This window comes from Poromitra crassiceps (assembly GCF_964638095.1).
Source record: "Poromitra crassiceps genome assembly, chromosome: 29".
NCBI classification, from domain to species: Eukaryota; Metazoa; Chordata; class Actinopteri; order Beryciformes; family Melamphaidae; genus Poromitra; species Poromitra crassiceps.
Genome location: NC_139641.1, coordinates 11,311,601 through 11,327,307, shown reverse-complemented (window position 1 = coordinate 11,327,307; position 15,707 = coordinate 11,311,601). Strand labels below are relative to the sequence as shown.

The 15,707-nt window shown below is 43.1% G+C and overlaps 2 protein-coding genes across 2 annotated transcripts in view; one reads left to right on the top strand and one right to left on the bottom strand.

Annotated features, from left to right (window-relative positions):
- Positions 1-11,931, bottom strand: part of LOC310800052 (ATP-dependent RNA helicase dhx29-like) — a gene marked incomplete at both ends in the record, with an annotated part of 18,878 nt that extends 6,947 nt beyond the window's left edge. Inside the window, 12 exons of the mRNA XM_083662640.1 lie at positions 898-1,164; positions 2,539-2,940; positions 4,164-4,284; positions 5,734-5,902; positions 7,213-7,368; positions 7,999-8,125; positions 8,843-8,989; positions 9,356-9,498; positions 9,605-9,734; positions 9,835-9,948; positions 10,969-11,042; positions 11,790-11,931. Of these exons, the coding sequence (XP_083518766.1) occupies positions 898-1,164; positions 2,539-2,940; positions 4,164-4,284; positions 5,734-5,902; positions 7,213-7,368; positions 7,999-8,125; positions 8,843-8,989; positions 9,356-9,498; positions 9,605-9,734; positions 9,835-9,948; positions 10,969-11,042; positions 11,790-11,931 (1,992 nt within the window). The remainder of the gene's footprint in view (positions 1-897; positions 1,165-2,538; positions 2,941-4,163; positions 4,285-5,733; positions 5,903-7,212; positions 7,369-7,998; positions 8,126-8,842; positions 8,990-9,355; positions 9,499-9,604; positions 9,735-9,834; positions 9,949-10,968; positions 11,043-11,789) is intronic.
- A 1,113-nt stretch (positions 11,932-13,044) lies between these two features.
- Positions 13,045-15,707, top strand: part of LOC310800175 (exosome RNA helicase MTR4-like) — a gene marked incomplete at its 5' end in the record, with an annotated part of 33,110 nt that continues 30,447 nt past the window's right edge. The window contains 4 exons of the mRNA XM_083662759.1: positions 13,045-13,145; positions 14,117-14,254; positions 14,390-14,456; positions 14,543-14,605. Coding sequence (XP_083518885.1) covers positions 13,045-13,145; positions 14,117-14,254; positions 14,390-14,456; positions 14,543-14,605 — 369 coding nt within the window. The remainder of the gene's footprint in view (positions 13,146-14,116; positions 14,255-14,389; positions 14,457-14,542; positions 14,606-15,707) is intronic.

Here is a 15,707-nt window from a genome sequence, read left to right as displayed (position 1 = left end):
TTAGACAGTTAGTATTATCCAATCCAATTGTATCGTCACATAATGAGAGCTATACACAGGCATTAATTCCATACAGTTCCTCAGCTTGAGAGCCATAGATCATTATGGAACAGATACCATAATGATCAACAACCAATCAATAAGCAATCAATCAATAATTTTGCATTTTGAAAGCTTCTACATACAGCGGTGCCTCTATGGGAGCAGTTTAACAGTATCATCTATTAGGGCTGGGGCTAGACATGATACTGTATATCTCAGTACTACTTTCTATGAAATAGGCTAAATGTTCACTTGTAAGTCAAAGCCACATGTACAAGCACTTTTATTAAAACAAGACTGTGATCAAAATAAAATGTAAAGACAGGGTTTCCTTCCCTGACAATTGCTGCTTTCACAAAATATTTACACAATGAGATTTTTGATAAATAATAAGTTAAGTTAAGTTATCCTTTATTTATCCCCATGGGGAAATTCATCCTCTGCATTTGACCCATCCTCTACTAGGAACCTTCCTAGAACTAGGAGCAGTGGGCAGCCACTGTGCAGCGGCCGGGGACCAACTCCAGTTCTTTTGCCAGTACCTTGGTCAGGGGCACTGACAGGAGTATTAACCCTAACATACATGTCTTTCTTGATGGTGGGAGGAAACCGGAGCACCCGGAGAAAACCCACACGGACACAGGGAGAACATGCAACACATCACTAGTAATGTAGATATAATGACTAAGTAAAGGCAAATAATAGGACAACTACAACAGTCTGCTAAGTTCAAAAATGAAATCAATTAAATGTAATGCAGCCTTTAAAATAATATCTACTCTCATATCACAATATTGATATAATAATATTGATATATTGCCCAGCCTTATAATAATCTGGGACTATTATGTTCACCTTAGATCCAGGTCCGTCCTCGCAGCCGAGCTCCTGGCTGACTCTGCTGGCCAGACTCATGGCAGATATCCTGCGCGGCTGGGTCACCACAATGTTGCAGGGCTGCGCCGCGCTGCCCCCCGTCAACAGCTCCTCCAAGAGGTACTGCGGGATCTGAGTGCTCTTCCCGCTGCCCGTCTCGCCGGCCACCACCACCACAGAGTGGCGCTGCAGAGCCTCCAGCACACGCTGCCGGTGCTGGAAGACGGGGAGCCGCTGCCGTTCTGCCTGGAAGGTGCAAACAATTGAATGAATTTGCGTTCGGTGTGTGTGCATGTCCGGAGGGTTGCAACAGAGGAGGAACCCCGGAAAAGGTCCAAAAACAGCCATTCCCAACCGGCACCACCCAACCCTGTAATCGCAATTCTGATCACGAGACTAAGATGAAGTGTTTCCCTATTTTGTAATTTCATAAACCTAACATGGGCGTGGGCATACCGAAATGCAGTGCAAATTCATAATCCATCCACATACAAAAATGTAGGCAAAATAACCAAAATCCCAATTTTTTTCCCCCTTACTCATCAGAAGTAGCCTATTTGCACGCGTAACACAGATGCTATATTTGTTGAGACAAACTGTGATGATGAGCAACAAAAAAAACAAAAAATCAGTCCACAAGTTGTTAATGCTATTAAGCACAACTCAACATGGCCTACATGCCAAATGAATGAGGTCATCCTATGTGTCAGTGCACGTTAGCGACACGTTGTTCTATCCAACCTCTGCTTTTTGGGATGAGAGTGGGCGACTGTGATCAAAGAGGAGAAAACCATTAAACCCAGTTATTATCTCCCTCACGCGGTTCGCGGTCTTAAAGGGATACACACACAAATGAGGGATATACACGCAAATGCTGCATCAGGTATCAATGGGTTAAATGTCTCCATGGACAGACATGGGGTATTGGCAAATGCACGTGCCGTGCACCCCTTCCTGGTGCCTTGTCGAAAAATGCTACCATATCTGTAAAGGGGAGACTCGGGGGTACCCATAGAAGCCATCTTCAATCAGCTATCTTGAGGTGAGAGGTCAAGGGACCCCTGGTTTTCTCTCACCACAATTTGGAGCGTTGTTTATCCCCTGATGCGGATACATGTAGTGCTCAGTACTTTCCCTAGAGCTCCCCCTGAGGGGAACCCTCGAGTACTACAATAATATAAGCAAAATCTTAATAAGTAATGAAAACGAATGGGAAAGATGGTATTGTAAAGATTAAGGAAGTTATCTCATTCTGATATCATGGTCATAATAATAACCCAACAAGCTAGCATGACATGGTTCTGGTTGGTACCAATGGATGTCTTAGGTCATCTAGTTTAATGATACTTCACTCTGGCTGTAAAACTGAGCCCGCTACAACCATTTGATTTCTATGATTATGAAATCGGGAGATTAATGGGAGAAATTAGTAATTCGTTGGTAACCAATCAGGATCACAGAGGGAGAAAGGGTTAAAAATAGGTAAACTCCCGCAAAAACTGTGTGTTCGCAGGTGCCCACCTGCAGTACCTTCACAGCCCTCCAGTGGGCCACGCTTTGGGAATCTCTGGTCTAAGTATGGTAAATCGTATAACATGAAGAAGTAACAAAGACTTTTACCCTCAGTCTGTGGGCCAGTGGGGACTGCCGCAGCTTCATGAGGAGCTCCCTGGCCGCCTGAGATGCTCCTGCCTCTTCCCTCCTCCCCCCTCTCTGCTGGCTCTGGTCCTCCGCTTCCTCTCCTCCTTCTCCAACAACATCCAGACCAGCCAGGCTCTCCCAGGACTCCTCGGGCTCTTCGTCCCCAGGCGCGTGCAGCCCCGGCTGGGCTTGGCACTCCTCCTCCTGCCCCGGGCTCTGGTTCTGGCTCTGCTGCTGTTTGAGCCTGGTCAGCAGGCGGGAGATGAACTGGTCTCGAGGTTTATTGGCGGCGGTGCGGCTCTCTTCGTGCCGCTGCTGCTCGCTGTCTCGCCACTCCAGCCACACGTCTCTGTAGGTGGGAGGAAGCAGCTGGTGCACCGACTGAGAGGGAGAGGAGGGGTATTATGGCTACGGGGAATGTCTTTACTTGCTTTTGGCAACGTTTTAATCCAAAGTGAATGAACTACATATCCTTTCCAAAAAATTTGAATATCGTGGAAATACCATGGATGACCGTGGGCTTCAGCGGATTGTCAAGCAAAGACGATTCAAAAAATTTGGCGGAGATTCAGAGGGAGTGGACTGAGGCTGGAGTCAGTCATAACTGAGAAGTAACTGCTGATTTTCTTCACACTATTCTGATTTCTTGAAATACTGTTTTGGGGGTTTTCTGGAGCTGTAGGCCAAAATGATGAAAAATGAAACAAATAAAGGCTAGAAATATTTCACTTTGTGTGTCATGAATCTATAATCTATTTAAGTTTCACTTTTTTAAAGGAATTATGGGAAAAAACTAACTTTTCCATGATATTCTATTTTTTTTGGAAAAGATCTGTCTATCGACTAACATGACACAATGGCACATCTTAAATCATCTTAACAACAATAAATTGCTGAATGGTATGGTATGGTGTTTATTCTTAATCCCCGAGGGGAAACATGGTTTGCCACCAGAGCGAGTACAGATACACAAACAGGAAACAGTAACATACAGCACAATAACAATAATACAGTAGAGAGAGAGAGAGCCTCACAATGCAGAGCTAGCAGTGTTCATTAAAGAACTTTACAGAAGCAGGAACAAAGGATCTTCTAAATCGCTCAGTAGAGCACCGAGGCATCAAAAGCCTATTACTAAACGAACTACGCAGGGCATTAAATACATTATACAAAGGATGGCCTTCAAAAGAAAGAATAGAGTTCAGTTTTCTCCTTGTTCTCTTGGCTATAGTGATCGCCAAGGAATCAGGGGGAAGGCCAATCACTGAGCCAGCCTTTTTAATCATTTTGTTTATCCTATTTGTGTCCATGACAGTGAGGCAGAGCACAGCATAGAAAAGGACACTAGCTAGGATACCTTGGTAGAACACATGAAGAAGAAGTGACCTGCTGATGTCAAACGATCTAAGCTTCCTCAAGTGGAAAAGTCGAGACTGGGCCTTCTTGAACACAGAATCTGTGTTCTTCTTCCAGTCCAGCTTACTGTCCAGGTGGACACCGAGATACTTGCAGGACTGGACTATTTCTACGTCCTGAATGACAAAGTGCATAGCCTATCATAGCAACACTGGGCTAACTAACCGCAGCTAGGTCAGGAGCATTACCTGTCCCTTGCACAGGGTGTAGAGTGCCAGCGTGGCCCCCAGGTGTTGGGCTTGCATGCTGTCCTCAGTCACGATGGTGGGACACACTTCCAGAACATCATCTACTCTCTGCACACGTACCCTGCCCGGTGCAAAGACATCATATCAATACAAACACAAATTAGGGATGCACCAATATGAACATTTTGGCCGATGCCGATATCCGATATTAACATTGCTGTTATGCCCGATAACCGATATTTACCGATGTCGATATGATCTGTATAAAAACACATTTCTATGATAATAAAATTTTGTAGATACTGAAAAACACATGTAAACACTGAATTTGAAAAAGTAATGCATTTCTTTATTTCAAAAACATTTGTAAAAGCCCATAAATCATAGATTTACTGCATTATTTCATCTCAATGTGAAGAATTTGGCTGATACCGATAACCGATATTAACATTGCAACGGACCGATACCGATATGTTAAAAAATGACTAACATCGGCCGATACCGATATGATTGCCGATATATCGTGCATCCCACAATGTATACAAACACACAAACATACAGATAATTAATTACTAATACTTTAATACCACCATGATATCAATATTTAAAATGCTTCTGAGCTTTGTTAGTCATCAATTTGATCGTATTCCTAATAACAAAGACAATGGAGTAAAAAAAAGAAATCTCAAATAGCACTACAATCTACGGGCTAGATGACAAATATATTTGGTACCGCACGTTATTTCACTCTTCATTCCATGCAGCACGAAATTGTTTGAAACCGAACTAATTAACAACAAGAAGACAGTCAGAGGTCAGAGGTCAGTGAAAATTTTTAATTCATCCCTGAACGTTTGCTCCTAACATAAGCAATGGTGGGAAAGGTCAAGTGCAGAAACGATGTTGAACTCAAAAGGGGGGAAAAGCAGTTATTATATTGTTATTATAGTGACTATTTTTCCTATTTGATGAATATACAGTATATATATTTGTGAATATACCAATGTGATGGTCACATAAGTTGGAGATTTGTGTCTCAAATTATTAAAACATATTTTCTGTTTTGAGCCATTCCATATTGTGTTGGTAGTGTTCTTTTGGTCACTATTAGTTATTATAATATGTATCAAAAGTCCAAATTCTTGTATCATGACAGCCCTGGCACATGGACACACACAACCACATATGAACATGCATATAGGTAACTCAACATGAGCACACGCGCGCATGCATGCACGCTCACACACACACACACACACACACACACACACACACACACTTAAGGTATTTGCACACACAGTCGGATTGTTTTCGTATGCGTGTTTTTTAATCCATCATCTGAAAACACAGACGGGTCCCAGCTGGCAAAAATCTATTGACTGATGCGAAAAACGCAGAAAATCGAACTTCGTCCGAAAACTTAAATGACGGACGTAATTGTCGGACTCGGTGTGTCAATGATGATTGACACAAATTAGGTCGTATTCTTTTTTTTTTTTCGTGCGTCACTTTCGGACGAAAATACGGACTTGGTGTGCAAAAGCTTATTACTTTACTCTCTCTCACTTACTTGGATCTCCAGTATCTCCCAGCTGGGACCTTGTGAAAAGCCGGCGCGGGGCTCTTGGGCAGGTTCTTTCGGACCCAGTCGATGAGGAACTGTTTGGGAGACTTGCCTGTCCAGCTGCGAGCCGTGTAGTCGAAATTGCGAATGTCCTTTGGCTCATTCTTTTTCACAACTGCAGATAAACGAGCAGTATTTAACAGCCGACAACATCATCTGTTCAAACATTGGATTTGGGGTTTAGTTATTTGAACTTATACAAACCTGGCTGTAACTCCATCAGCACAGGTTATCAAAAATGTCTGCAGTAGCATTTCAAGTGCATCCCATGGGGGGCCACCAGAGATAACATATAATCTGTATATTCTGATCTGGTAAACGTAGTTTAATAAAATTTGGTCCACATGCTTTAGGTAAAAGCATAAGTCATCATTTTAAGTTTGGTTGTGGTTGGTGATTTGTGTGTGGCCTAAGCAAAAATGGTATATACCTGTATACTGTAGCTAATATTAGGCTTAAATCTTTAGGGGCGGAACCTGAATCAATGGCTATTATCTCTGTGTTACTCTGTAAAACACTTTGATCCTGTTTTTGACACAGTTCATCTAATGCTGCCTTCATGTGCTCCTCAGACGGTCTGATTTTCCGAGTTGGCAAGTCGTTCTTCTGCTTGTGGTGTCGGGATGATCGGAGTGTGGAAACCAAATCCGGGTTGCTCATCAGTGTTGGGCAAGTTACTTTCAAAATGTAATATACTACATATTACTAGTTACTCTCATTTGAAAGTAATAAGTTACTTTACAATATCACTGTCTGTGTAGAGTAACTTGTTACTTATTACACTACTTTTGCATTACTTTCACCAAAATAACAGCAGCAGCAGAATGACATCGCTGCCCCGGAATCATCCCGGAAAATCAACCGTCTTGAAGTCAGTGTAAACCATTCAAAATTCTAAATGTTATCCTTTTCCTTTGTTATTGTCATCTATAGTGCTTATTTGCATAAGAACACACACAGTTTGATTAGGAAATGATTGTATCTTTTTAAAATATGTGCTATGCTTTGATTTAATAAAATGTAACTCAATTTGTAACTTGAGTTACTTAACAAAGTAACTGGAACAATATTACTGAAATCCTATAAGTAATAAGTTAATATATTACTGAGTTACTGTTGCTCATAGATAACTTTTCTAACTAATGTAGTCCACTCTACGTGGACAGCAAATAACGGGAATACCATATATACAAATTACATGTGCGCAAAACGTGAGCAAGTTCCTTACCATCAACAAGCATCTACTTTCGCCCGCCACGTTTCTGCGTATATGACATCAAGTTGTCAAGTCGTGCACCAGCATTTTCACTCAAGTTTCCAAGTTCCGACCTGAGCGTACGTTCACGTGAATTTTCCCATTTGGGGTCTCATTTTTTAGATTACTCCGACACCACATGAATGCAGCGTAAAGTTTGAGAGATGTACCTTTCTCTGGAGGAGGCTTTTCAGCTTGTTCAAACAGGCCGAAGCCCAGGTCCTCTTTCTGCTCACTGACAGGAGCGGGTTTCTTCTCCTGCTGGGGTGCGTCCACCACCTTTATGGCTGGAGTGAACATGGGGTGGGACTCCAGTGGCTTCATTTCTACAAGTAGGGCAAACCATTTTTATTTGTGGTTCTACATAGAGAGGCAAAGTGGAACGTCACTTCCTGCTTCAGCACTGTACCAGAGATTTTCATCCGCCATTTATTTTCCCAAAGACATTTCGTAAAATGCTTATAAAATAGTTTTGCTTCGTCGAACCAAACGGTTCAGCTGACGCTATAATCGGGAGAGACCATAGAACATTTCACTCCGACCAAAACTTAAAAAAAACATTGAAAAAACATTTTCTTTAAACCCGCATTTTTTTTAACTTTTTTTCTCCCAGTGAAATGTTATGCGATCTCTCCTGTCATAAATATATCTGTACCGTTTGGTTTGAACCAGTAAAACTATTTTTATACGCATTTTACGAAATGTGTATGGGAAAATAAATGGCGCATGAAAATCTCTGGTACAGTGCTGAAGCAGGAAGTAGGCGGTCACTTTGCCTCTCTATGAAGTCAAAAGTGAGTTGAAGAAAGCTTTGATCTGTGTGTGTGTGTGTGTGTGTGTGCGCCCGCATATGTCTGTGTGTGCGTGTGTGTGTGTGTGCGTGTGTGTGTGTGTGCGTGTGTGTGCGTGTGTGTGTGTGTGTGTGTGTGTGTGCGTGTGTGTGTCAGTACACGCACCTTGCTGTATGATGCGTATCCTGTCCTGTGCCATTCTCTGGCCAGTCTTGTCCTTTTTGGTCTTGGCAGCGACTGCCATTTCCCTGGCGTCATACAGGTGAGCAGAAAGCACCAGGTACCTGTCATTCTACACACACGTAATGACACACACACTGTTAACACAACGAGCACACCACACATCCTACTCTTATACCACAATCGCATAATTATATACCATCGCAACTTCGTTAGACTGTGTCTATAGAGAGGCAAAGTGAAACGTCACTTCCTGCTTTCTCCCTGTACCAGCGCTGCGAAAAATATGAATGGCGGTGGACAGAGAATAAGGTTACTTTTTTTATCCCGTTTGAATTGTGCCACGGGGTGCCAACGCTAATTTTGTCAATTTAAAACCTAACTTAGCATGTCAAGAAAGTCGCAGTTTGTCGCCAAACTGTTGCACTAGAAGTTATATATCAGAAAGACTACATACACTGTCGCCTAAGTGACGTCACTTTCTCTACCGGCAAAGCTGAAGACCGGCGACATGCCACGAGCTTCCACGAGCTATGTAGTTTATATACGAAACCAACGCCTACATTTCAGTTTGATGACAAACTGTGACTTTCTTGACATGCAAAGTTATGTCTTAAATTGACAAAATTAGCGTTGGCACCCCGTGGCACAATTCAAACGAGATCAAAAAAGTAACCTTATTCTCCGTCCACCGCCATTCATATTCATATTTTTCGCAGGGCTGGTACAGGGAGAAAGCAGGAAGTGACGTTTCACTTTGACTCTCTATATTTACAGCCCAATTACATCCGTTTATTATTCAATAATTCCACGTTGAAACTCCTCTTACCGGGTCAAACTTTTCATCCTGTTCAGGATCACGTCCACTTTTCTTTCCTCCATCCTCCTCTATCTCCTCCTCTTCCTCTTCACTGGACTGCTCTGCATATCTTAAGATCCAATCCTTCATGCTTGCAGCCTCATCCTTCTCTGGTACCTGACAAACACCATGCTCGTGAGCTACTACAGCAATAGCAAAATAAATAAATAGAACAAAAAACTAAACAGAAATCTGTCCATGCAACACACATTTGCAAGTACAGGGTTCCCACACCTTAACCCATTGATACCTGATGCAGCATTTGTGTGTGTATCCCTTTAAGACCGCGAACCGCGATCAAGGTTAATAACTGTTACAACATTGAGAATTTTTATAATGAGAACTAGCAGCTTTACAGAAGCTCACAGATGATTAAAAGTGTGGCTTGTATTGTGAACACTTCTCAACTGTGCTGTGTTACAGAGATGGCAGACTACATGCAAACAGCGGAACGTTGCCTATTTACTAAGTACCCACACTCACCTTTGCGGTCTCCTTGGGGGGGCTGTCGGGTGCTTTGGGGTTGGGGGGTGCAGGCTTCTGCTGGACAGGAGCTTGGAACTTGGGCCGACGACTCCTTTGGCTCTCCTCCTGCAGCTGCTGGCTGAAACCCTCCGGGAGCTCCTCTGGAGATGAGAGAATCGGTCAAGAACATAATCAGTGCTGAGCGCGCCTCATGTCCTGAAAGAACATCTAAACATCTGTTGGGTCTTGCCCGTTCGTTCATCATACCATCTTTGAGGTTGAGGCAGAGCCAGTCGAGAGCAGAGTGGAGATCCCCTCCGTACAGCACGCTGCTCTTCATCGCCTCCTCGATGTGTTCCGTTTTAAACTTGAACTTCTGCAGAGCGGTGTAAAGGTCCTGGAAGAATAAAGACACAACAACAGTCACAACACCACATCCATCGAGCCGCTTGTTTATCAATGGTGAAAACAGTCAAGACGCGCGGTGTTATCTTAACCAGCAGTTTCTTGCTTGTGAGTCTCCCGGATATTGGTCCTTTGTCTCCATCCTCCTGTCTGAAGTCATTGATCAGCTTGATGATCTTCTTCTCCAGGTCAGCTTGGATGACAACCTGTGGTAAAGTTCAAGTCCATTCATTAGCAGAATGGAATGATTCCATGATATGCAAACCAGTGATTCCTTAAAGAAATCTTACACTTACATTAAATCACCACTTAATTCATGCAAAATCCCCTATGAGTTGAGGACGTTTGTAATGGGGGGAGACCGACCCCATCAAAAAACCCTTGAACACCCCTTAATTTTTGACTCCTTACTTTCTAATTTAATACAGACTTCAGGCAGACAGGAACCTTCCAGTAATAACTCATTAATAACCCGTAAAACTGTACAAAAGGCATGACAAATCCCTTAATTACTATTGTCTCCATGAATCAACACATGAATAAATCACTAAAACCCCATGATACTAACATACTTTTTTAAAGTTATGCTATTTTTAATGGACAATACGAGGGATCAGCCGAGCAGCATTTTGGTAAACTAACCGCGTCACTGGGTGGCAACGGCAATGGAACCCTATGGAGCCCAAGTGGCGCGAGGCGTGAGTGTCTGACTCTAGCCGGTTAACTCTGTTGACATTTTTAAAACTGTGACAGTTCACACAACTTTAACACGAGATGCATATATTATACATCAAACTCTTGAGCTAATTCTGCTCTCACTCAGAATGTCAAAATATAAGCGATGTGATGTATAGTTTTTGAGATATTAACGTTTGTTTGGCACAACTCATACTAGTTAACTGCCACGGGGTTACGCATTTTTGGGTGGCAGTGACATCACGCTGATTCGTCCTATTCTTGAATGTAATGAGAAAATAAGGATATTTCAGGATTAAATAAAGGAGTTTGATTTCGCAGTGATTACATTTGTGCTAGAGGACAATAGAGGAGGCAAAATAGACGAGACTGAAGACTGAATGCGAACACTGATCATGATCCATCAATAGGCTACTGATGCTCTCTGTTCAATCAGTTTACTACCAGGAAATAGCTGCAATATGTGAGTGAGGCTGAGACAGATTCCGGCAAGAGAGAGCATGTTTACAGTTACTGCACCGATTACTTACTTTAAGGATCGACTTGTCAGAGACTCCACCCGTGTCTACCTGGGCGCTGTTAGCAAGGCTGTAGGTCTTCGGAGCTGCAGGCAGAAAATAGTTGTGTCAGTCAACAGCATCAAGTATTAATTTTCTAGTGCATGTGCTAAGAAGACACTGAGCTGGACTTAATGTTAGGCCAACCACATTGGCATAATGTTGAGATAAGTTACTGTTGGTGAGGAATTGAGACTGGTATAGTTGTAGAAGAATTTGTTTTCAAATGTTGTTCATTCCTGGTATCACCTGCCAATGTTATACTAATCGAGTTGGTCTAAGTGTGTAATAACAAGAAAATTGAGTGCTATGTAAAGACAAATTAGCTAAAGAGAAAAGGTAGAGAGGAAGGCAGAGGGGAGATATCGGAGAAGAGCTACATTAGGTGCAGGAAGAGGACATTATGCATTTTGTGAATATTGAATTCTTCAATTTCATCATTTAATTTACAATAAACATAGACTATAGAATAATTGCTATTTTGATCATAGTTTCACTGTTATCTCTCTACATGGAGTTCTGGACAGATTTAACAATACAAATAGCCTACAGATATTCTCAGATTTGGGCCCAAGAAACAATCTGATCAAATGGACGGTCCGTGGTCTAATGTGGACTAATTAGCAATTATGAAAAAGGTTGAGAACCACTGAACTGTACGTAGCTACAGCCCTAACGTTATTGATTAGGGGATGAAACTTGGGAGCAGGACAGTACAGATCAGAACACAGACAAAGAGACAAACGCAACGTTAGTCTGAAGCCAACTGGCTCTGCAATCGTGGTCGTCATCACCTTTGGATCTATTCTCTTTGGCCGGTTTGGCTGGCTTGTTGTTGGCCTGTTTCTCCACGCCGTCCCCCGCTGCAGCAGGAGCCGGCTGGGCCACCGGAGCAGCGACGGCCGCAGCAGCTGATTTCTTCTTCTTTCCACCCATTCAGTCACTAAAACGCCGCCGGATCGTGGCCCCACTAAGCAACTATGTGATGACAAGTCATCGGTTTGCTGCTGAAGGCTGATGACAAGAAATAAAGACAAGAACCAGGCAAACAGCTAATTCGTACGTCTTCCCAAACAGGTCGCTTCACTAAATTTGGACCACGCACGGCTGCCGTAGCGGAAGTAGTCTGGGCACCTTTCACCCCGCTTTTTGTCATGGGGGCGTAAACCAACCACGGAACCAGAATGAACACCGGAAAGAAGTGCGCCAAAAAACGTCTTTGTTGTCGTTAGCTTGACGTCTCTTTCCTCGATTAATTGTCTGATGCAAAGCTTCTGTATTGGCTTAAAAGATGTGAGATTGTGAATCCGCAATGTTTCTACAAGAACTTCTTCAAAAACTTCGTTCGGTACGTCCATCTTTTGTTTTGTTGTTTGCCGTTCTGATCGATACGTTGTGTCTAATTGTCAAGTTAACGTAAAAGTTGACGAGCTATATCCGCTGTTACTTCCTGTCTAGGGCGGGCTCTAGGCCGGTGTCATGCCGAGTTTTGCACCCCCGCCGAGAATTGCATCCCCACCTACCGGGAGCATATTGTAATGATTTATACGGAAAATTAACTGTTTAAAAATGATATAATTGTCTGGGTAGACGTGATCCTCAAGCCAGGGGGTCTGTCCTGGCTCAGGAGACCGACGTTGATGCATTAGATCCACGTGGAGGTGACTTCCATGCTTGGGGGCTCTCTTCTGGCTCATGGAAGCCGACTTTGGTGCTTAAAATCCGGGTACAGATGACCTCGAGACCTGGGGATCTCTCCTGGCTTTATGGAGGGGGATGCAAATCTCGGCGGTTTGTACCTGCCGAGATTATTTATTTTTTTTAAGTTAAAACAGTCCCAAAATATTATGGTGGGGGTGCAATTCTCGGCGGGGGTGCAAAACTCGGCATGACACCGGAACCAGGCAGGGTGACAAAATCACTTGTGAACGGAGGAGGCCATTCTCGCCGAGAAGAGCCTGGTGACGCGAGGTTAAGCGGAAGTAAACCGTTCAACCTCCTCCTCGTGGTGTATTGTGGGAATTGTGTTATAGCCGCTGCTAAATAATCATGGCAGACGCGTTTGGGGACGGTTTATTCAGCGTGTTTGATGATGAACAACAAACTGCATCTATCAAAAAGACACCGGCTTCTCTGGCACCAGAAACGGGGTAAGTGTTGGTCTTTTCGCCCCGGTCAAGTTTCTTTGTAGCTCGTTGGCAAAACAACTTTGAAATCCAGAAATCCGAGCATGCACGGAGCATCATGCGTGCTTCCACTGCCAGGCAGCAACAAGGCAGTCCCTGTAGTAAGGAAGCTAGTAACGCTAGCTACTAGACAGCTGGGTTAGCTAGCTCGTTTAGGAGGATGATACATAGCTAAGTTAATGTACCTGCCTTGATCGTATGCATGTATTGAACTAACGTTAGACCAATTACACGTGTTTATGACTTTTGTTGTTGTTACGGTCAGGGTGGGAAATTAGCTTTTTGAGCTAACAGCTAACGTACTAGCCTATGTGTCTCGGCCACTTTGTTTATATTACTAGACTCTGGAGATGATGCTCCACTTGTCCGCCGCCAACCACAGACAGACACGTATCGCCAGCCACTTAGCCAATTCTAATTAAGCCACATCTTGAAGTCAGTGTTAAAGGCTAACGTTAAATATCACCAATGTTACATGGCTTGGCTTCTAGACTGTTTGGGAAAAAAGCTGCAATATTTAATGATTTCCTAAGAAGTGAAACTTCTGAAGATTTTCAGACTACGTTGCTCAGTGGTTCCCTGAAGTGGTCAGGGGGCATGTCAGTCAGATGTACACAGAGGGTAGTCAGGTGCAGGTGCATGGGCATACCCCGGTTTGGGCAAACTTGGTTGACCTTGGTTGACCTGGTGGGCCCAACAAATTTACCAGCTCAAAACCACACCCATTTGACAGCCAGGTTTAGGTATTAATATCCCACCCGGGTTGTAACTGCATTCAATTCAGTCTTCTGTAGGACTGGGAAGTATTATCTTACCAGTCAGACAAACAAGTGCCCAAATGTTGGTCTAGGTTGCAACATTTCTCTGAATAAATCATAATCTCCCAGCTGCAGTGAACAGCAATACTGCATCTGTCTGTTTCCTTTCTCCACTAGGAAAACCATAAGTAAAAATGGTAATGACAAGGATACAGGCCCATCTGCCAAGATCAAGAGGGAGGCAGACTACGATGCGACAGACGAGGTGGTGTTTGGGAAGAAACCTCGTCAGGACACGGCTGCTTATGACCTCAAGTAAGATACAACCTCATAAATCTGTGCATGATGCGTTATTATTACGCAAAACTGTTGAAGTAGACCAGAATCTGACACGGTTTAAAAAAAAACGTGTTATTTGGATAACAGTGTTTATTATTTTATTTAACCCAGTCTTGCAGATTTCATGCCCCAAGTGAAGGTGGAGCAAGTCGAGACTGTGGAAGGATCCTGCCATGAGGTAAAAGAAAGCAAATTAAATATATATATTAGATATATTTTATTTGTCTTACTTCATTTGATTAAACTGCTGTAATTCCCCAACAGGTGGCTCTGCCTGCCAACGACGACTACAAACCACTCCAACCTCGGCAGGGGAAAGCAGCTAAGGTACAGGAGGAGGCCTTTACTTTGGTTATTCTAGTGCTCGGTTTAATTTTGAAACGTTGATTCACTTTTAACACCAGAATGCACACGGTTCTTAAAAGATAAACACATAACACAATGAAATGTTACAAACTCTTTTCACTTGGAACACAGTAATGCTTTATGAGGAGTTAATGTAGATTGTGCACTCTGCTAGGGAGGCACAGACTAAAAATGGAATATTGGTATTGGAAATTTGATCCGAGACTAAAATCTGATACACGAAGCCATGATGAACATGTAAGAAATAACAGCTAACTGTCTTTATTTTATGCATTTGTGGAACCATAGATGCCTGCATTCCTCAAATAGTGGGTAAAACAAGGATTTTATCTAAAAGAAATTGGCAATAGAGAGCCGCAGGGATGACATATTTTTGTAGTCAGAACACAGAAGTCGCGGACTTCCTGGTTCTTCACTGTTTCTGTCTATGGGATTTTTGAATGGGTTTTTGCCGCAATACTTCAAATAAGGTCTCTGGGCAACGCAAGCTTAATCAAACGCGAACCAGTGTTCAGCGGGATAATCTTCACACATGAGGACCACTTTCATGAGTTTTGTAGCGTAAATGCGAGCCCTAGAAGTAAAAAGCTTGTGCTAAGCTAATCCAGAACTACACACAGTGTCGCATAGGCTTCCCTGTCACGTCAGCACTCAACCTGGACTGTTGTGTTGATGTGTGCGCTGCTGTGCACTGATTACCCCGGGCTGAACCAGGTGAGGGAAAGAGAATTTCTGTGTTCGTCCTTTGAAGTGATGACGTATAATTGACGTATAATATCCCCGTCGACTCAACAGTGTAGTCTCATTTAGCCGTTTGCTAGCTAGCCGCCCGTTTAGCGGCACGTAAAAGCTTCAAAACTCATAAAAGTGGTCCTCATGTGTGAAGATGATATTACTAAACACTGGTTCGCGTTTGATTAAGCTTGCGTTGCCCAGAGACCTTGTTAGAAGCATTGCGCCAAAAACCCATTCAAAAATCCCATAGGCGAAAACGGTGAAGAACCAGGAGTGTTAGCATCGATGATTTCCGGACTCGTTCCTGCGGCTCTCTATTGACCCCCAA